The sequence below is a fragment of the Rhinatrema bivittatum genome, chromosome 2 (assembly GCF_901001135.1).
Source record: "Rhinatrema bivittatum chromosome 2, aRhiBiv1.1, whole genome shotgun sequence".
NCBI lineage: Eukaryota > Metazoa > Chordata > Amphibia > Gymnophiona > Rhinatrematidae > Rhinatrema > Rhinatrema bivittatum.
In genome coordinates this window covers 189725125-189747336 of record NC_042616.1, presented here as the reverse complement: position 1 = coordinate 189747336, position 22212 = coordinate 189725125, and the positions used below count along the sequence as shown (strand labels likewise).

The window sequence follows — 22212 nt, the reverse complement described above, 5'->3', positions numbered from 1 at the left end:
AGTCACGTGGGGGCAGAGTGAATTTTGCCAAACAGCTTGCAGATACTTCCATTTGCAATGTCACTCCACACATTTCCGTGGTTTAATGGTTGTAGTCCCTTGCTTATCCACATGCCTGTCATGACTTGTGGGTAATCAGGAAGAGCTTCTGTCCTCTGCGCTGTAGCTCATGTGGTATAAGTCACTTTTACAGATAATGCTGGGCAGGTGTGCTCCTACACTCTCAATGATCTGCTCTGTATAAAGCATTAAGGCTAGAGAAACTGTTCTCAGCTGATGACTTCATGAGTCTACAAGCTGCCTGTATAGAACACGGCACACAGTGCTGAATGTATAGGCCTACTGCTCCCAGTGGTCTCGTGTGGTTTGCATGATGGTTGATGGCCTTTCTGTGTTGTTTTCTTGTCAAATATATATTTGGTGCCACCTAAGACCTTGAGGGACCCATGTCAGTACCTCCGACAAAGTAGTGGTCAAATATGCCTCTGACAGATGTGTTTTATGTGGCCAGGTATTCATAATCATTGCCGAGTAAGGACTAGCTGTTATGGACAAGCTGCCACACACATCAATGTTGTCTGATGACAAACATTCCAGAAACATACTTATTGCCTATGTGTAAGTGCACAAAGTGCTGCAGGTAGTCCGTACTCAAAAGATAAGTGTGTTAGTGTGCATTTCGCTGAGTGGCGTGCTGTGTTACCCTCTGTCAATCTCGGTCTCTGGGGAAGCTGGTGCACTAGGAGGTCCTTACCTTACCACTGCAATCCAAACCCCAGAGCAAGCGGTGTGTGTGCATTCATTTTGCACACACTGCTTTTGAGCAGCAGGGATCAAGTGCTTCCACTCTTGAGAAGGGGCACCTCTGAGAATTGACCGAATGAATTGTAGAATGCATGGCCTCAGGCCTGTACTCTAAAATTTCCCCTAGTCCACTCACTGATTATACCTAGCATTGTGAGAGGTAACACATCATATATGCAGCCTTACAAGTGTGCGTATTAGTTGACATTTGTCTGTAATGCACACTGTGCATCTCCCGCCATGGAGGTTTTTCCACCTAGTACTGGGAGTGGGCCTAATAGTCCAGTTATTTAGGGATGTGCAGGCTTCCCAGAGTTTAAGAGGGAACTTTCCTTCGCCCTCCCCCCACCTTCCTCTCCCTTCCCCTCCCTTCCCCTACCTAACCCACCCCCCTGGCCCTATCTAAACCCTCCCCCCTACCTTTGTTGCCAGATTTCGTAAATCTGCGCGTGCCAGCGGGCTGCTGGCGCACCATCACCCGACCCGGGGGCTGGTCCGGAGGCTTAGACCACGCCCCCGGGCCGGCGCCACGCCCCCGGTCCTGCCCCGAACCGCCCCCTGACCCCGGTCGCGCCCCCGGACATGCCCCCTCCCCTTTTACGAAGCCCCGGGACTTACGCGCGACCCGAGCTGTACGCGCGCCGGCGGCCTATGCAAAATAGGTGCGCTGGCGCGCGAGGGCCCTGCGCGCGTAAATCCGGCCGGATTTACGCTCGCAGGGCATTTAAAATCCGGCCCTATATGAACAGTACATTCTGTGTAGACCTGTATCTACATTGTTTGAAATGGCATCATTACATATACAGGCTTAGCATCTTATCCTATAAGCACAATCATGATTAACAATGATCATAGAAAGCGGAAGTGGCACCCCCAGTAGCTACAGAACAGCTCTAATGTTAGAGCTGATAGCAGCCCTGCTATGTGATAACTAGTAAAAGTCTCCAGACAGTCCTTGCTTGAAAGAGTGCACTCAAGGGGACAGCCTAAAGGGCAAGGCAAAAGAATTCAAGTGAAGACCCCAGACAGTCCATGTTGAAAGAGTGCATCAAAGAGACAGCCTAAGAGGCAAGGCACCAGAGTTCAAGTGAAGGCAGCAGGACGAGGACCATAGAGCGCGGCATGGAGGCTGGAGGCCCAGGAGATGACACAGCACCATTGAGGCAGCAGCAGCATGAGCTGAGATGTGATGAGACACCAGCATCCAGAGCAAGAGATGAGACATGATGAGAAGAAGCAGCAGCTGGACCATGACTGGAGGCCGCATAAAGGAGACAAGGAGAGCTTTAGAATTAGGCTGCTAGACCACAATGGCTGACAGTAGACCATCCCTTCTGCTTGCTAGCACAGGAACTCTGTAGTGAGGATGGGCCCAGCATGCTTATTCCATCTAGACAGCACAGGAACTTTCTAGTGAAGTTGGGCCCAGCAGGCTTCTTTCATCTAGTCAGCACAGGAGCTCTGTAGTGAGGACAGGCCCAGCAGGCTTCTTCCATCTAGCCGGCACAAGAGCTCTGTAGTGAGGACAGGCCCAGCAGGCTTATTCCATCTAGCCAGCACAGGAGCTCTGTATTGAGGATGGGCCCAGCAGGCTTCTTTCATCTAGTCAGCACAGGAGCTCTGTAGTGAGGACGGGCCCAGCAGGCTTCTTCCATCTAGATGGCACACCAACTCTGCAGAGGGGCCCACCCAGGAATATTGGTACAAATCTTATTTGCCATTCAATGCCACAGCCTTTGATCCTTCATGGCCCCTTGCCATGTTGTGGCTTGCCACTTGGGGGACATCTCTTTTGGGGGCCTACTCTTTGGGCATCTGGCAGCCTGGGAACTGCTGCAGGATGTGGATTCTGTTGATGCTGGGGAAGACTCAGAAGGCTGCTCAAGCATCCTTTGCAGGATCTGCGTCAGCATGTTCATCATGCTATTGACTATTGCGGCCAGCGTTATAACATTCTGTGTGTTTGCGGTTCTCTGATCTTTTAAAATCTGGTTCTACCGGTTGATAGCCCTCCTGAGACTCACTAGCTCTGCCCATATGTATCAGAGGTGTACCCCATGTCTCCTCTCCAGCTGGTCCAGCTGCTTGTGCTTGGACTCCTCTGTTGGTGGTGGGGATGTTGTTGGTGCTGGTGCCAGGCCTGGTGCCGGTGCTGGTGGCAGAGCTTGTGGCAGTGCTGTTGGTGATGCTTTGATGGTGGTGGGGTGTGCAGGACTTTTGGCCTCCAAATGTGGCATGATGGGGCTTCGGGGCTGCTCCTGCAGAGGGCGTGGTGCTTCAGGCTGGCACTGTGGTTTGCTGGTGAGGTTGTGACAATTCTATGGGCTCCCACTCAAGGCTCTGTTTCTCCATGAAGCCAAAGAGGTTCAGGGACACATTGAGTGAGCTGGGTGAATCCAAAGGTGGCATCATCTCCAATGGCTCCTGAGCCCTTGGCTGCTGCTGCTCCTCCTCCTCCTTCTCACTCAGCTGGGTCTGGGCATCCATCAGGAAGGTCCTGTGCAAAAGGGCTGCTGCACTGCTGGTCCCTGGTGCATCCTGGCTGTGACCGGCTGCTTCGTGAGAGAGAGCTGTGAGAGCTGTGGAAACAAAACATAAAACATAAGTACCAATGGCAGCAAGTATTCTTTTTTTTTTATTTGGCATCAGAGGTGCACTTTGCTTCTTAGTATCATAAGCATCTTATGACAAATGATGTGTACATCCATTGTTGCCTGCCCATTTACAGGTGAGGTGAACTTACCAGCTGTGGCTCACGAGCTGTCCAGCTGCTCAGCCAAGACCTTGAACACATCCGGTCCCAGCCTTTTCATGAGGAGCTCCTCCATAGGGGTGAGGACAATGGAACAAGGGGCTCCTCCTCTTGTCTGCTATATGTATTTATTTCTGGCTGCCTCTTTGGCTGCACCTTGATGTACCGGTACCTGTGGGTTACCTGATACCCACTTCATTGGATTCCGCTGAGCCTGGAAATGCCCTGGGCTATGTGGCATCAGATCTGGCCCTTGGATGGCTTTGAGGTCTTGGCCACCCAGTTGCTAAACAGCAAGGCATAATGCTCCAGGTCCCCTCCAATGACCATCTCATTATCATGGATGCTGAATTTGATAGCCCTGAGATGAGGGTGTCCTGCTGCCTGGCTGCCAGGAGGGGGTCCCACTTCTGCTTCCAGAGAGGTGCCATCCCTTTCCTCACTCTTCCATCCTATTTCCCTCTCCCCTCCCTTCCTCCCTCCCCTCCACATCTGCCCTGCCAGCTCCCTTCCCCTTGTCCCTCTCTGTCTATCCCTAAGCTGATGTTCTCCGCCTCCGTCCTTGCCTGCCTATCCCGTTCCCCTTCCCCTCCCACCTCCTCCTATCCTTTCCCTCCTGTCTATCTCTACTACTGTCCCTGTACCTACTTCTACTTCCCCTAGCACTCCTGCCCTTGTCCTCCCACATCCTCTCCTCATCCTCATCCTCTCCTCTCACCTCTCCTCTCTCCACACGTCTTTCACACTCCATCCTCCTCATTCCTCTTCACCACAAACACCACTCATCTACCAACACTCCTCCCACCTCCTCCCACCTCCACACAAATTCCTCCACACTCCTCCACCACACCTCCTCCACTCCTCCAATGCTACTCCTCCACTCTTCTTCACTCATCCACCACCACTCCTCCACCACTACTCCTCCTTACCAAATGACAGACAGACAAACTGGACTAACAAACAAAAGCTTTCACCCCAACAAAGAAGAAAAAGACCAAGGCAAAGGGAAACAGATGGCAACAGAAAATAAAGACAATTCACTCAGTAATCACTATAAAGAACCTCCAACTAGCCACCAACATCTACCTACCTATCTCTCCAAACTCCTGACACACCTTCAAAGATGCAGCTGCAGGAAGCCGGGATATATAAACAGAAAAAATAATGCACCACGCACTAGTTTATGCTAGCCACATAAAATGATGAGCCATGCGCTGACTCAATGCGCCGTGTGGTGACACAATGTGTGACGTGCTCACGCAATGCCATGTGCACTGACACAATGCCATGTGTGGTATTTACCAATGCTGCAAGCTGCAAATTATCCTAATCACGCCCTTTTTTTTTTTTTTTAATCATGGATGCTATTTGCACTATATTTAAAGCATTTTGATGAATCTAGGTCCAAATTATCAAAAAATATTTAGCTCTGTGTATTTAAAAATTGGATTATTTTCTAGAATATTATTGTAAATGAGCATTGTAATCAATTGAGTAGGAGGCTGTAATTTTGAAAACTGTTCTAAGAATGAGCTCTTTTAGTATTTTAATGTGGTTCAATGGCACTTGCAACTTGGTTTTAAAGTTACTGCATGTTCAAAAAAGTCTGCAGTGATGTCACACTGATGCATATATTCAGTCACATTAGAAACCATATATAAATTCATGTTTAGGTAATAATTTTTACAAATCTGTAATAAGGCAGGCAAATCATGCTGCTCGCACTTTATACAGTTACAGTTCAACCTGTTAACAATTTATCCACTAAGCTACATGGGGTAGGGGTGGAGAGCACCGAACTCATCTAATGACTGGGTGCATTCCAGTTCTCTTACCTTTTAAATTATGCAGGGCTCCTTAGTCTTTCTAGAGCTGCGTAGTTCAAACTGCAAGATTGCTGGAGTGCGCCCAACAGTGAGATGGGTGTTGGTGATCCCTCAATCTGCTTAAAATGAACAATGCATATTAATATATACTGTATTGCTACAAAAGAAAGATGGTCTTTCCCATGATCAGGCTGTGAAATTTCAAATGCCTTTCCTGAAGATAGCTGGAGTAGTCACCACTATGAGGGTTAATTAGGAATTTGCATTTGTTTAAAAAAAACATAGGTAAAAGCGACAAATGAGTCCATTTTTGGTTTGGTTTATTACATTCAAAAATATTTGTTTCATTCATTTCGGATCCATTAAAGCCTACAGAGCAAGCAAAATTGCATGCTTTTTGTCTTCAAGCCAGACAGAGTGAAGCCAGGATGGGAAGAGACAAAGGAGGAGGAGGAGGAGCAATCAACCAGCCTATTTAGCATGACTTCCTCATTTTTCAAACCTGAAACTGAAAGAAAAACTTAACTGTGCTCAGTCTCCATTCTGTTCAGAGTCATTCCTCCGTTGGATTTCAGAGAGAGGAGAAGGCTCTGAAAGGCTTTGTAAGAAAGAAAGAAAATATTTAGACAGGAGAAAGCAAAGTGGGCCATTGCCAACTGGTTACTGTGTGATAGAAGACACTGTAATCTCTGTGACTGTTCCGCCTTTACGGAATGCCAGGGATAAGAGCACCACAGAGAGTGCATGTCTGTAGCACATGGTAAGGAGAGGTCTGTGAGTTACTGGGAGCAGTGCCTGGTATACAGCACTGACTCTGACCGGCAGGCACAGCAGACTTTAGTCTTTCATTCTTTCTGTGTGTGTAAACTCCTTCACAGAGGGCCTCTTAGTGTAGGTCTACATAAGGAGGGTAATCTTATAACAGCCTGCATAGGGATGGAGTCCCCGTGTAGAAAATACACGCAGACTTCAGCCTGAATTTTCAAAGCGAGCTTAATTAGCAGGCATAATTGGAACCCTGCATGGCTTACACGCACACATTAACGCCTGTCTGGGCACAGGTGTACATGTGTATGCCTACATTTACGAGCACACAAACCGTCGGACAATTTTCAAAAAATAATTTGATGTACATAAAGCCAGCTTTAATGCAAGTAAATGCTTTTGAAAATCAGGTCCATAGTCAGCTGTTTCTCATCTTAGCCTCCAGTTACAAAGTTCATTCCAGGACAAGATTTAGTAGACGAATGCCCTCTATCCTGTACACTCAGCGCCATATCCAGATGCAGGCAAAAGAGGAGAGGAATATCATCCATTACACCAGCAATACCTGGACTAGCCAGAACACTACACATACCTCTGCTAGAGTCCAGATGATACACTGGTGGCAGCTAGATGATGAGGGGCAAGCAGCACATTAGTAGTCTGGACAGTCCATCAGGGTACAGGTGATATATGTTGACCACCCAGGTGATGGGCCAGAATCATACCATTAGGCATTGGAATGGGGTGGGCTACCTGGGCCTTGGCAACACCAAATTTTGGCTTACTGTCCCAGAATGTCTTCTTCCATGGTTCACTGCATGTCTTGTTTTTCACAAGACATGCAGACCAGTGTGAGAATACAGGCACCCACATGGTGCCGTGCTTGGGACTGAAGGTTGGAGTTTAGAGTCTTGCTTGTGTGGGTGTGGGGAGGGTGGAGCTTTGGTGGAGTCATCTGAGACTGGAAGCTTGTGGGAGGAAGAGGTGCTTCAGAGTCTGGAGGCTTGTTTGGGGCGGGGGATCTAAACCTGAAGGCTGTCTGGGGAAGCAGGGGTCTAAGCTGGCTGGGGAAAGAGGGGAATCTCAGGCTGTCTGGTGAAGGGGGATCTGAGGCTGGAAACTGGCTAGCAAGGGGGGAATCTGAGGCTGGCTGGCTGGCGTGGAGGGCACTCTGGTATTGGTTGAGGAAGATGTGCAGTCTGAGGCCGGCTGGGGAAGGGGAGCAGTCTGGCACTGGAGGATGGATCAGAGTGGTTGAGGCTGACTGGTTGTGGGAGGAGGTCAGGACTGGAGGCTTGCTGTTGTGCACAGGGAACGAGAGAGCATAAGGATACTGGTGCTGAGTAAAGTGATGATCCCAGGTAAAGATACTGGTCCGGGGCTGGGGAAGCAAAGCACCAAAAGAGTGTGGGTGGGTGGGAGATTTTGTGGCCACCAAGCCCTTGTTGCTCTTGTGGTGTCAGGAATAAAAAAATTTTTATAACATAACACCCCCTCCCCTTTCCATTCTCCACAAAAATAATGAGAGGAACTCATCAGCTCCAATATAACACCTTCCATTCCTCCCAAAAATGGTTTTGGGGTTTTGGTTTAAACGTAGATGGAATATATATTTTTATTTCTAGTTTTCCAGTTTTGTACTTCATACAGAGTCTGGCTTCTTGGAGTTTCCATTTCAGTTTTTGTTTACACATTTGTAGTATGTGGTCACTTATTCTGTATTTGGTGCAGATCTTTCTGTGTTTTGTGAGTGAGACAAAGCTGATATTTTCTGCTATAATGTTGGGAACTAGAGCAGTTTTGTTCATTATATTTTCTCAACAGGAGGTGTATTGGTGTTGTTGTTGGGTCTGATGCAATATTTGCAGTTCTGTCCTTTCATAAGTAGCATTTTTGCTATTGAAGTCCCATGAATTAGGACTGCTATGGTATGGTAGGTTTTCTACCATATGTCCTGAGCGAGTTTCTATTTTTTTCTTATTTTAGGATTTTGTATTATTTCACAATGCGCTTGATGATGAAGGGAGCTTGTGATACTGTTATTTAGGTGACATCAGAATTTGAATTTTGTGTGTGTGTGTGTATGTGTGTGTGTGATGTAATGTATGGAGAAATATCCTACTCTGCCCCTTTGTTGGAGGAGTGTGTAGGGGTGGGAGGGAGGTTCTGTGGATAAAACATATATTTACTGAAGTGGAGGTATAGAATTTATATTGGGATTGTCTTGCACAAACAATGAACTAACTTAACTTCACTCATAAACTAGGGTATGTAGAGTATGATCTCAGTCTCTTAAATTTTCTACTAGTGATCTTCTTAATACTTGCATTATGCCAAAGAGCAACATAATATAAAGACAACATACTGAGGTGAACTTGGAAGATTTTTAATCAGATGATTGGTGCCCAAACAATTAGATCTGTTTCTGTATCTTTAGACCACATTTTCTTGGTCTCTAATTACATCTCTTGGTACTTAATAATCTTCTCTCTCTTAAAAGTGAATTTTATAAGCCCAATGCATGCCAAAACCAAAGCTGCCCAAGTATGCACATATCTCCCGCTGCATGTACAAATGAAAAGTTCCAAAAAAAGGGCGGGGTGGGTAGGATCTGGGCGAGGCATTGGCATTCCTGGGTTTCAAATTAGCATTTAAATACTTACGTGCACAGGTGCACGCTGGGGTTTCCTGCTGCTTAACTTTACTTCTGTTATTGAGGGCATGTAAGTACTAAAATAAAGGTAAATAGTTCAGCAGGGATTTAAGGTTCAGGGCTAACAGTGGAGAAGGGGGTCTTTTCAACTAACGGGGACTTGGAAGTCCTATCCCTTACCTGGGTGAACTGGGAATGAGCTGGGAAAACTGGTAATGGCATCGGCACGCATGTCTATTAAACTCCCCTCCCACTTATGCTGTAGAAGCAGTATTTGTGCACAGAGGCACTTGTCCACTTAAAATTGTGCACACATGTGTGCGTTTAGACTATTTTATAACATGTGACCATATAGGCATGTATGTGATACAATGGCTGTGTCCCTGGGCACAGGATGAAAAACACATGCAGCTGTGCACCTGTTTAAAAGTTACTGTCCATGTGCTTAGTGCTGGTATTTAATAATCTTCTCTCTCTGCTGATACTTCTTCTAGTAATACTGTTTTTGTCATTTCTCCTTTACCACTAGGTCTGGTTTTCTAGCATCAAGTTTTTTATAGGTTGATCTGGGAACAAATAATCATACTCTATGATTTATGCAAATAATATATATGAAAGTAATAATGATATTAACTGTAAAAGTAAAGCAAGAAATTGGCAAAGGGAATTGGAAGTTGGAGCTGGGGGTGGAGCATGGATGGCCCCCAGACCCAAAAAGGTTGCTCCTCATAATACCTTAGTTATATCTTAGCTGCAATAAGAAGGATGATGGAGGGCTGGTAGATAAGCTGGAGACACATGACTGTTACTCCTGGATTTTTTTTATTACAGATTGTGGTAGTAACAGATGGTCAGTGGAAGATAGGGATTATCAAGGATTCAGGTGCTTTGCACACTAGCTATTCCTAGCAGTAAGATATGCTCTGGGGCTGTGAGCCATGAAATATAATATTTTAGTCCTGAAGGAACTGATGGAGAGGTACAGAATAATAGTAGAAAGCTTTCACTGGAGCATGAAGAGTGTTCAGCAGCTCCATGAGATGAAGGAAGCAGTAGGAGCACCTCTACACAAGTTTATTCGGGTTGCAGGCATTAGGTGGAATTTCAGCTATTTGATGCTGCAGAAGATAGTGAAGCAACAGAAATGCCTTCATGACTTGTCTCTGGAAACTGAGATAGATGTAGATTGCCCTGGGATGTCAGGTTTGATTGGAGCAGTGGAGATTCAGAAGAGGAAAAAGTGGACACCACACTCAGCATGTTAAGCATGCAAAACACCTTGTCAGCAACCACTTCCTCCACCACATTTATCTACTATCCCCTGTGGCCACCAGAGTACAAACCTTCCTGACAGAGACAATAGCTACAGTGGTTGGCAATGTAGAGCAGAATCCTCATCCCTCATCCCAGTTTAGAGACCCCTGCACAAATTTCAGTCATGTGCTACCTCACAAAGCCCATCAAGGTCATGGCCACAGAGCCATAAGCAAACTAGGTACACAAGGCCATGATCTGTTCAGATCTGACCAAGGTAGTTCAGCATTTCCCTTTATACCCACTGATCAGCATGCCAAATCAATGGTTATTTTAAATGGCAGAGGATATTGTGAGTCTATATCATTCATGGCTGGCGCCAGAGTTGGTCAAAAGTTGATCTTCATTAAAAAAATAAATAAATAAATAAATCTCCCTCTGCTAGTTTTTCCATTAAAGTATATGGAGGATAGAGTGCACAGTCACAGCGAGACAACACCCATGCATTTCACCCTTGGCTCCCTGCTGTGTTGTTGCCAATTGCTAATCTCACAATTGCTGCCCCTTCCACTTCCTGTGCCCTGCCTTTTTCTTGGTTCAGCACTTTCTAGTGTTGTTGTGTCACTGTTAATGTCTGGCCTGTCTCTTTTGGTGCCTTGAGCTGTTTTTGGCACTCTTGGTGCTTCTTTGCCCCTCTTTTGATGCTGTATAGTGTTCATGACACTGTCATTGGTGCTATTTTTCCACTTTCATAATGCCTTGTGATGTTCATGCCACTCTTGGTGCCTTGGAGTGTTCTCACCAGTGTTTGTGATGCTTTGTCCCTTTCACAGTGCTGTTCATTCAGATTTGACTTTCTCATTGTGCAACGGGCTATTTATGCTACTCTTGGTGCCACTCTGCTACATTTGATGTCTTGGAGTACTTTTCCCTTTCTGCTGATGCCTGCCTGCAAATTTCAGTAAACTTGGATAAAAAAAAAAATCCAAAGTTAGAGCCCAAAGTAAGATGCATTGCTTTCTCCATGGACTACAGTGGAAAAATGAACGAACAAATGAACAAATAAATGGATGAAATTATGGAACCCAAACTGAATGAAACTAATCACTGAGGCAAATGAAGCAAAATAATGAACTGAACTAAACTTTTTTTTTTCTGTAACATTCCTAGATTTAATTAGCTCTTCAGCTCTCATAAATATTCAGTTTTTAATACAGAAAATTTCCAAACTAATAAAATAAATTGATACAATTGAGAATCATGTCCCAAATATTTTTTTCCCATTTTGCATCTATGGGAAAAATCCTTAGAATACAGGTAGAAAATTACTAGTCTAATAAATTAGCAAGACGTTGCTTTTCCTGCAGTTGATGTTTTCATTTAAGAATATAGTGTTTCCTTCCTAATTTAACAACAATTTGTGGCCACTGACAACTTTAATAAAATATTGGAAGGAAGAACCCAGTCATGGCATTTTAGGTGGCATTCTCAATAGATGAGCTTATAATTAATTAATTGGAGCAATACAGCAAACACATGCATATGACCTTTCCATAAGCAAGAAAGGGAAAGTCACTGGTATTTAATATCCTGAAATATATATCAACAATCTGTAATAAACCAAAAATTGATGCATATATCGAATCAGCAAGTGATTCACAATTAACAATTATAAACTGCAGATAGGCATTCCATAAATGAGATGCACAGAGACAAAGCTGAGCTTTGAGTAAAGTTCTTAGATGAGCTGCACTTTAGATCCATTTTGATAGATGTCAACATCTTCAGCAACTTTAAAAAGAGAAATAATGTTAATGATTCAGTGAATGTTTATATTGATCTACGCATACCTTTCTTAGATAATCCATGTAAGCAATTATTGGGAAAACAAAACACTGTGATTGATAAAAATGATTTTTCTGTTTGACAATTAAAGATGGATATGCAGTCAATTTCACTGAATCAGCAGATATGTTCGGTTTGTGTGCTGCTTGGCTTTTTTAATTGCAACAAGATTTGGGGAGTTCCAATATTTGTGATGACAATTATTGAGGCAATGAAGACACATCAGGCAGGATTCATGGCAAGCAGGAAAAAGGGCCGACCCTCATATTGAGGCAATGAAGACACATCAGGCAGGATTCATGGCAGGCAGGAAAAAGGGCCGACCACTCCCATGGGTCCCCTATTTATTGTACATACACCCATAGCATACAATGTGTCATCACATCATTGGCTCCTCTCCCCATAGCATACAGACGTGTCACTACACCATTGGCTTGGCTCAGGGGGTGTGTACGGATCATCTCATTGGCTGCTGAATCCTATACCATATGTGTCTGTCTTTTAACTGCATCTAACTACGTGGCAACTAGCTATCCTTTCAGGCAGTCAGGGTTAATCATAAGCTAGAGAAATACATGACAGCCAGGTATCCTCTCCTTAGGCAGAGAGGTTTAATTATAAGCTAGAGATTTAGATGCACTAGTGTTGCTTCATTCAGTGCAAAGGTCAGGGAGAAGGGAAGTTAGTGTTAAACCCTGACATGGCCTGCTGGCACGCTCATAATTCCCCACAACAATAGGTAAGCCATATTAGTCCTGCTAGAAATAGATGGCCAAAGAGCAAACAGGAGTATTGATGAGAGAGAGGAGTGGTGATGTGAGGTCTGTTGGCATCATTCAATGCCTGGGATCTAGCATGTGCACAAGCAAATGGGGATCGCTCCTTTCCATTTAATTAGAATTTTAAAGGGTAGGAAGGGAAAACAGGGGGAGTTTGTGGAGAGAGAGATTGGAGTGGGTCTCAGAACCCTACTTTTGAAGATCTTGAGGTTTGGAAAGGGGGAGGCATTGGGGTTTGCTGGCTTTTTCAACCTTGGGAGGGGTAGGTGCTTTCTGACTGTGTACATCTAATACTATGGAGGGGTGGAGGATTTGATGCCAAGGGATGCCTTTGGGAAGGTGATACTCTGGAGGGTAGAATATATACTATGGATTGTTTTCATGTAGTTTAGTAAATATACCTGCAAGTTATTTTTATCTAGTGGAGAAAATCATTGCTAAGCATCTACAATTTTCCCCACCCTAACTCTACTCCCCAAAGCTACCTGAGTTTTAAGCACCTAATTTAGGATCTTAGTCATAGTTAGTTTTAAAAGGGGTTAAAGTGTCATAGTTAGGCATCTATACCCTTTGAAAATTGACCCCCATACTATATACAGTTATAACACAGGGTACATTTTCCAAAACCTAGATGGCAACTACAAATATGTTTGTAAGCTTAGAATCACTAAATTAGTACCTTCTAATTACTGTGAGATCCAGGTAGTTTTTTGTTAACTTTCTCTTTATTAAATTTTTATAAGAATATATAAGTTTACACAAATATATTACAGGAAATTTCAATATAAGAAAATATATAAAAAGAAAAAGAAGATCAAAATTAATCATCACAAAATATAAATCTCAATCTGGGATCACAAACTAAAGGAGGCAGCAGAAAAAAATATTCCAGGTCAAAAAGATTAAGTCCAGCATATGCCCAAAGGTAAGCAGGTCCATGTCATTATGAAAGCAAGACACTAACCATTAAGGAAAAGAAATTCTAAAAATTAGGAACCTGATAATTTCTCTGAAGACACAGAACTAACTTTATCAGGCATCTGTGACTCATAAGGGGATGAGTCAAGTTTAGCTAAAAATTCTCGATTAGGATCCCAAAAAGTATACTTATGGTCCTTATATACAATACAACAGCTGGCAGGGTATTTGAGGACAAATGTTACCCCATTTTTTACATTGTATTACGCATTGCTAGATAACAGTTATGTTTAAATTGACTCTACAGAAACATGTGGATATATTCTTCTGGTGCCCCTATTCTTATTCAAAGTATGAGAGAAAAGACGCATTATCAAATTTTTGTCAGGCTCAAGGACAAGAGAGCAACCAACAGAGTTCATTTTGAAGCTGCAGTAACAGTTGATGTCTCAAGCACTTAAATAAAAGAAAGTGTTTGCAAAAGAGAAGAAACTTTAGAAACATAAATTTCCTTATCACTAGGTGGTAAAGCCGCGCATGTTATAAAATTGGGCGTAGATTTGTTCGCGCCGGGTTGCACAAACAAATCTACGCCCTCACACTGTTTTTAAAATCTGGTCCAATGTGTATAGCTCAGATAAGTTTCAAAACAAAAAGCTTCAGATCAGAATTTTCAGAGAACTGAACCTCCTCAAAATATTTCCCCATTGCTTTCTATGGGAAATTGTTAGAACTGTACAATAAAGACTCCATTCCAAAAGTCCCCTCCCCTCCCTTCCAATTGCTCGACCTAAAGGAACATAGGCCAGCAGAGATGGGGGAAAATAACTGAAGCAACCGGTGACAGATGGCCCTAAGAGATGCTTTCAAATCTACTTCCTCCATGCTCCCAAAGTCAAGCATATGCATACCTACAAACCTCACACTCCTTCACATAACACAAGCCAATATATATCCAGAACATTTCTAAACCCCTATGTGGTCCCTTGAATGCAACCATGAGTTGGGAAACAGTCAGGAGTACAAAAAGGAGGCCAAACTCTGGCTGATTCCACAAAAACTCTTTATAAGCAAATCCAAAAGTACAGCACAGAGGCTCTTTACCTCAGCAGATTCACAACAATCCAATATATACACAGTTCTTGCCTAGACTGGCTTCCTGCCTTCTCTCTGGGTCCCCCTCAGCCTTCTGGGCCCTGCCTTTGACTTTAGCTGCTCTTCCTAATGGCTCTTCGTTTTCTGTCTTTCCTTATAGGCAGAAATCTTCCTCATGTCTATTCGCTGCACAAAGGGCACAAAAGGAAAATGTGTCTGTAGCCTTGTTCCTGGGTTGTGCCAGTATCTCTGAGATTCCATTTTTCCTTCGATTTGAGGATCGTTCCTGCTTTGGAGATTTGCTTTTATTCAAGTAGACTTTACTCTCTAGTTTGGCTGTATCACTAAGCTAATGTCCATAACTTTACTTCCCTCATAATGACAGTCCCTTGCCAAATGACCTCTCCTTCCACATTGAAGCAAGCAGTGGTCTGGTTACAGAAGATGGCTGTCTGCCTCACAGGATCATTGCTGGGGTCCTACAGTCTTAGCATTGCACCATGGCAACTGTTACAGGTTGTTTTTCTAGCCTTCATACCACGTCAAACATTAATTGTGCCTAGTGAAGAGTGTCTACTACTTCTATTGCTTTTACCAAGGCGAGTCCTGGTGGTGGCAGAAACAATTCCACAAGGGATGTTCAAGCCTGTCTAGAAACTGTTCTAGAAGCAATGGTTTAGCTACCTCAAGACCAGTCTTTGCCTCTGGCTGCAGCCATTTCCAGCGGGCATCTTTCAGAGGATAGAACAGGTTTTGTGGGCTTTCACCAGGCTGTAGGATTCCCCGCCAGAACTGCTGCTGGTATGTTTCTGAATTATGCCCATGTGATGGTGTCACGTTATCACAAAAAATTAAGGGATTAATAGAAGACCTTGGTGGGTCTACATATACTCTTTCTGGATGTCTCAAAAGTTTTTTTTGAAAATTCAAAGATAACATCATATAAAAAAACTTTTTAAATTGCATTCACATAAAAACATTGGTGGTGGTTGGTTGGTTTATGATTATAATATGCTTGAACAAGGCAGGGTTGCCTACACGGTTATATGAAACCTTACCAACACCACTTAAAAATTTTATTTTCAAAAAACTTTTTAACAACACAAAAAGGTGACTTCCACTTGGCGTGTAGGTTTCAAAAAAATGCTAGTATACAGATTAAACATGGTAGTGTAAAAGTTAGTAAATCAATTATGAATATTTTGTCTCACAGTGAGTGAGCATTTGGTTCCCTTGGATATTAGTTACAACCCAATAGGTAGGCAGTCCTTTTGAAGTTTTCCAGGAAATTCTCCAAATCCTCCCCTGCTTTCATCTTAAATAGGACATGAGGTAATGGATTCACTTGGGTTTTGGACACTTGCATGGCTTGGGCAGTCTGCGCCAGTATCCCCTGTTACTTGGTGAACTGTTCATGTAAATACTGAATGAATTTTTATAGCTGCTGCTGCCCTGCAACAAAAAGCTGTATTACCTGCTCCATCTTCGTTGTTTCTCCAACTGTGCAAGTGGTGAAGCTTGGAGACTCTCTGGGATAGGGGAAAAAGAAAATGAAAAAAAAAACCTTTCTGTCTTGTCTGGCCCTTACTAAATTCCCTAGTTGCTTCAGGTGGGACTAGCCCCCTTGGTCTCCTTTAACTGATTTCTAGGCTGTCCCTGCAGCTAGGCCTCAGAAAAAAAATGTTTTCTTCTGTCTCTGTGGGCTCCTATTTGTACTTCTCACTTAGAACAGGAATCTCTACACTTACATACATTCCTAAACACAAACAAACCCTTAATCCTCACTTCTATAACCACCTCAGTCCCTCATACACATTTCATAAACTTCTACACCCCTACACACCCACTAACATATCTCTACACAATTCCAAAATCCACACACTCCTACCCCCACAGCTCCCATATGCTTCCTATACGTTCATACTCATCCTCCACCCACCCACTCATGCTCAAATATTACTCAATTTCTCTCATTCCCCTCAAACACACCTCCACCACATACCCCTTCTATAAATGTATGTTGGAAAGCATTACCTAATTGTTTTTCTGATACAAATAGTACCCAGTTGTCTGCTGTACGGGCATTTAATTCTGAAGCCAGTGGGATAAGGGCAAAACTTCTTTTCCTGCTGGCTTAGTTTACACTTTTGGAGGTTGAGGAGTGGGGGTGGGAGGTTCCGCATGTGGGTGAAATTAAGGGGAGGGAGAGGGGCTGCTCTGCAGTTACATTAAAACATTTTCAGGCCAATGCAATACCGGCCACAATTCCCAATGCAATACGGGATCAGTGCAACCAAAATGCACGTCCAATCGAGCGCGAAGCTAATAGCGCTCATGACATGGAAAGTACATGTAGATAAGCTATTAGCTAATCCCCGTGATTCAAAACATTTCCTGCATGGCCAATGCGCCCATTGCAACGTCGCAAATTTTATACCAGCCATAAAGGGCTGCCATAAAGGGCTGCCTTGCTCAAGGGCTCAGTGGAAAAAAACAAAAATTCCTGCTTTCTGTGATTCCTCCTACTAGTATCCTCGCGATACTAAGTAGGAAGAATCACAGAAAGCGGAATCATGTAAAAAAAAATAAAAATTGGGGGGCACCTAATATACACCCACAATATGCATGGTCCAGGCTGTGTATATTGTGCCGGTAACGGGAGAAGACAGATGCTCGTATTGAGTGTCCATTTCCTAACCTACACTGACGGCCACCTTTCCTGGGTGCCCAATGCCGAGGAGGAGCTAGGGATTTATAATTTCCTCTAGCGCCTCCTTTTTACCATGGCAGCTCATGTTGACATTAAATCATGCACCTGGGAGAGGTGGATCGGCCTGCATTAGGAGAGCGGGTGCTCAATCATGAGCTCCCATTTTACGAGAACCGATGATGCATCGGCCTGATTGTGAGGATCAGAAGGCAGCAGGAGGGTTGAGGGCTGCTGGCACAGTATTAAAACTTAATGGGAGGATCGGGAGGGACCTGAGAAGGCTGCGGCTGCACAGCCACTTATGTTATTTGTAGGGAGGCAATTTTCTGGCTAACTGTAGGACTGCTATTTTCTTGACCAAAGTTAGCTGGAGAACTTTACCCGGCTAGGTGGGTAAAGCCCACATCCTGCCTCTTTTTATCCGGCTAAGTTTTAGTCAAATATAAGTAAGTTGCACACACCGGCCTGCTGCATGAATCACTCCAACAGTGCAAAATGGCGCTGTCCCAGTCAGACTTCGCCCTGCCCCCACCCCACCCCTTTTGTGAACTCTGGCACTTCCGTGCCTATCAGTAGATACGCGCGAGGCCGGGCCATTTTAAATATGCACTCAGCGCACTCTTGACCCTGCCGCGTGTGTATCTACCGTTTTTTACATGCGTGGGCTTTTGAAAATTTGGGCAAATCTGTAAGTGGCACTCAGTATCTGCCTTTGAGTTCCTAACTTCACTGCTGTGACCCAGCTCCTCCCCTAGTTCTGCCCCCTATTAAGGTGAATCACAGGACCTAAATTTAACCACTTAGCAGGAGGCAATTTTCTATTGGCCAGATCTAGGCACTTAACTCTTAAAGTTTGGCACCCAGATGATTTGAATATCGGGATCATAATGTTTTTTTAAAACTGTATGTTGCCTGAGATTGTAATAACTATTGCCTTTCAAGAGATAAATCATTGCTGGCAGATGTTCCACATGGTGTGTGTTATATATTAATTTTACATTGCAGCAGTGGCTTGTGTGTGTGTCTGCTTGAATGAATATCTTCTGACAGTCTTATTGCTCTCTCCCAGCTTTTGCCAACAAGACAAGTTGCCAATCACATTCCAGTCCTGTGCTGTTACTAAGGAGTGCCAAGTATCAGAGTGGTCAGAGTGGAGCCCCTGTTTAAGAACATGTCATATGCCATCAATTTATGGAAATCGCACAAGAACACGGTTTGTCAAGCAATTTCCAGTTGGCAGTGACAGCGAATGCCCAGATCTAGAGGAAGTAGAAGACTGTGTCCCACAGGGAGATGATGTTTCACCTTGTGCTTCGTAAGTATATATTTGTTTCATTAAAAAATGAAGGAGAAGGCATTAACGAATACCCTATTTTCCGGTAAATAGGTGCGGTTTTTTCCAGCAATTTCAGTGACTGTGACTTATACACTGATATTTTCTCTCATTTTCTCTCTCTTTCTCTCCCTCCCTCCCTCCCTCTCTCCTTCTCCCTTTCCCTACCACCCTGAGAACAATCTGAAAGGAGAATGATAATGAAAACATCTTTCAGATTACATGTTAATTTATTTTTGTATTGGAAAAGAATTGCATAAATATACATATGACTCTGTACATACAGGTGCGTCTTATGCAAAGGTTCGACTTATCTACCAACTTTTTTGTAAAAATAGCTGTTTATAGAGGGATACAACTTACACACCAGTGCGACTTATACACCAGAAAATACAGTACTTTAATATTTTCTTCCATTGAGTAAGTTAGATTTGATGTGATGGTTAAATCCAATAGAAATAATTCCTTTAAAGTCCACAGGCTACTGTTTATGAAGCAAGTATATTTATTTGAAAGCGACTCTTAATGCTGCAAGGGCCTGATTGAGTAACACATTCGCTGTAATGGTGTTTTATATAATTAAAATGTCCATCTGATTTATGAATAGCATTCCATTTCATCCTTAATCTATGCCTACATTTTGTCCCAATGTGGAATATTTTCACAAATACGCACTACACCTAATGTAGCTTGTCATAAACAGTAGTAAATCTAATGAAGAGTTAATACTTTAATTCTAGGAGGATACAGATATAACATAACTACAGAAGTCTCAGCATCCAAATATAGTTTCATTTTAAATTACTGCACATTTTCTTTCCTCCTCTTTTAATGGGAGGTTGTAATGTGTCAAAAAGTCTTAGTGGATGGGCAGACTAGATAGACTAAATGGACATTTTCTGCCATCATATTTCTATGTTTCTGTGTATTAAGGGAAAAATATGTAGCCTGGTCTGATGCATAAATAACTTCATTATTAATTGGTTGTTTGATGTGAAACTTTGAGGCATTACCACATCTACAAATCCATTAAGAGTAAAATCAAGTATTGTAAACAAAATATTTTTGGTTGAATATATATATGCTAGTAGATAGTGACCAGTTTTGCTCGGGTAGTTTGATGCATAAACTGATACACATATTACAATTGAACAAAAGTGAAAACAAAAAAAGCGTTTAGCCCGATAACATTGTCCGGCTCAGTGAAGATTTGGGCACTTGATCCAGTTAAATTCTAGCCAGATAATAAGTAAGCCAGCTAGAATTTAGCCAGATAACAGGTCGATCCAGTAAGGGCAGGTAGGAAGAGCTGCGTTAGTGCCAGGCGCACCCGCAGTTGCCGCACGCACAGTCCGGCTCACCTACCGCTCGATCCTGTACTCTAATCTCATGCAAATGTAAGCAGCGTCCAAGAAGCGTTAGGCGAAGCGTAGGCCCGCGCAACCCATTTTACTGTGTAGGCGCTTAATACAGCGCCTATACAGTATCCTGGGTGCGCTGGTGCCTGTCATTTCAAATGACATTTGAAATGACAGACACCAGGAAGTGGATCCCAACTTTAACCCTAAACCCTAAAACCTAAAACCTAAAAACCTAAAATCCCCTCCTCCCGAAGCGGCTCGACATGTGCCAACTTAACTTTTGTTGTTTTTCAGCCCTTTCAGCCTTCTCTGCCGTCCTCTCTGCCGTCCTCCGGAGGGGGGGCAGCCGGCGGCGAAAGCGGCTTGCAGCGGTGTCCCCCCCGGTCCCGGTTCTCCTGGCTCTCGATGCCTGGCTGCCTCCAGCTGCCTCGATGCCTGGCTGCCTCCAGCGCTCACGTCACCAGCGGCCAAGAAATTAAAAGAAGAGCGCGGGTCCAGCCAAGGGGAAAAAAAAAAAAGACGTCACGCCCGCCCTTCCCTGTGCTTACATTGGCTTGAGCGCCCGTCAATTGAGTTAGCCAGATAACATATCCACCTAACTGGTCGATCAATAGAGTTGTCCTAAAGTTAGACAGATAAACTTTTCCAGCTAACTTTAAGATATTTGGGTATATTCATCAGCACTGAAAATATGAGCTATCTTAGGGGCCTGATTCATCAACGTATTTTCCCATAGACAGAGAATGGGAGAAAAGCCTTAGTGAATCAGGCAGTTAGCCAGATAAGTTTAACCAGCTGAATATAGACCTCAACATATATTGTATTATTTTAGTAAATAATTAACAGAAAGTGTGTAAAATACTAGATAACCGCTTATAAAGTACATTAACAATATATTAGAACTCTCCTGTTGCTGGCCACCATGGGATGGTTTCCTACGGCTGCTTAAGAGGTCTGCAGGATGGCTGCCATGGAACCCAATCCCACAGCTGCCCAAAAATGTGATGGTTATGTTGGATGAAGAAGGGATCTGGAAGAGGATGAAGAAGTGGCTGAAGAAGATGCTCTTTGTGTGTGTGTGTATGTGTGTGTGTGTGTGTGTGTGTATACATTTGGAGGGGTGAGCAAGTGAGTGTGTATGTGTATGTATGTGTGTAGATGTATGTGTCTGTGTGTGTGTATGGGAGCCTGTATCTGTGTATATATGGGGGAGCCTGTTCATGTGTATGTGTGTGTGAGTGTGTCTATATGCATGTCTATATGTGTATGTGTCTGTATATGTGGATATGTGCATGTGTATGTGAGAGCCTCTGAATCTGTATGTGTGAGTGGTAGCCTGTGTGTATATGACTGTGCATGAGTGTGTGCCTGTGTGCCTGTGCAATCCTGTGTGTGTGAGCCTGTGTGAGCTTTTTATGTGCATGTCTGTGTGCCTATGTGTGTGTGTGCTTCTGTGTGTCTGTGTGAGCCTGTGTGCATGTGTATGTGAGTCTGTGTATGTGTGTGCTGGTGCATGTGTTTGTTTGTGTGTTTCTGTGTGAGTAGGAGCCTGTATGTGTCTATGTATTTGTATGTGAATGAGTGTGTCTATGTGTGTCTGCCTGTGCGCCTGTATGCTAGCGTGAGCCTCTGTGTATGTGTGTGAGTGTGTGAAAATGTGTGTGGGAGTGGGAGCGTGTATATACATTTGAGTGGGAGCCTCAAGTTGGAGTCTGTGTATGTGTATTAGTGAAGCCTGTGTGTATGTGTCTACTGCTCTAATGATTTCTTAGAATTTCATATAAATGCCCCAAATTTGAGGGAAAACAGTAGTGTTAGATTAGTAAACCCCAGCGGTGTAGCAAGGGTCTCCAGTACTCAAACGCCAGTACATTTGTATTGTCTCCCCTGAGCCCCCACCCTACCCACCACCACCATCCTCCTTGTAGGATGCAGAATAACAAACATTTAAAAAAAAACACCAATAGCCCAGTGACATAGTGAGGGCCCTTTGCCCTCACTATGTCACTGGGACCGACCGCTGCTATTGGTCGGTCTCAGTGACATAGTGAGGGCAAAGGGCCGTCGGCGCCATTTTGATTACTGGCAGCCGACGGCCCACGCCCAGGAGATCGTTC

The 22212-nt window shown here is 43.8% G+C and overlaps 1 protein-coding gene across 3 annotated transcripts in view; it reads left to right on the top strand.

Moving 5' to 3' along the window:
- THSD7A (thrombospondin type 1 domain containing 7A) overlaps positions 1 to 22212 on the top strand; it is an 862000-nt gene that overhangs the window by 388646 nt on the left and 451142 nt on the right. For all 3 annotated transcript variants that reach the window (XM_029588974.1, XM_029588975.1, XM_029588973.1), the window contains exon 4: positions 18471 to 18716. In XM_029588974.1, coding sequence (XP_029444834.1) covers positions 18471 to 18716 — 246 coding nt within the window. The remainder of the gene's footprint in view (positions 1 to 18470; positions 18717 to 22212) is intronic.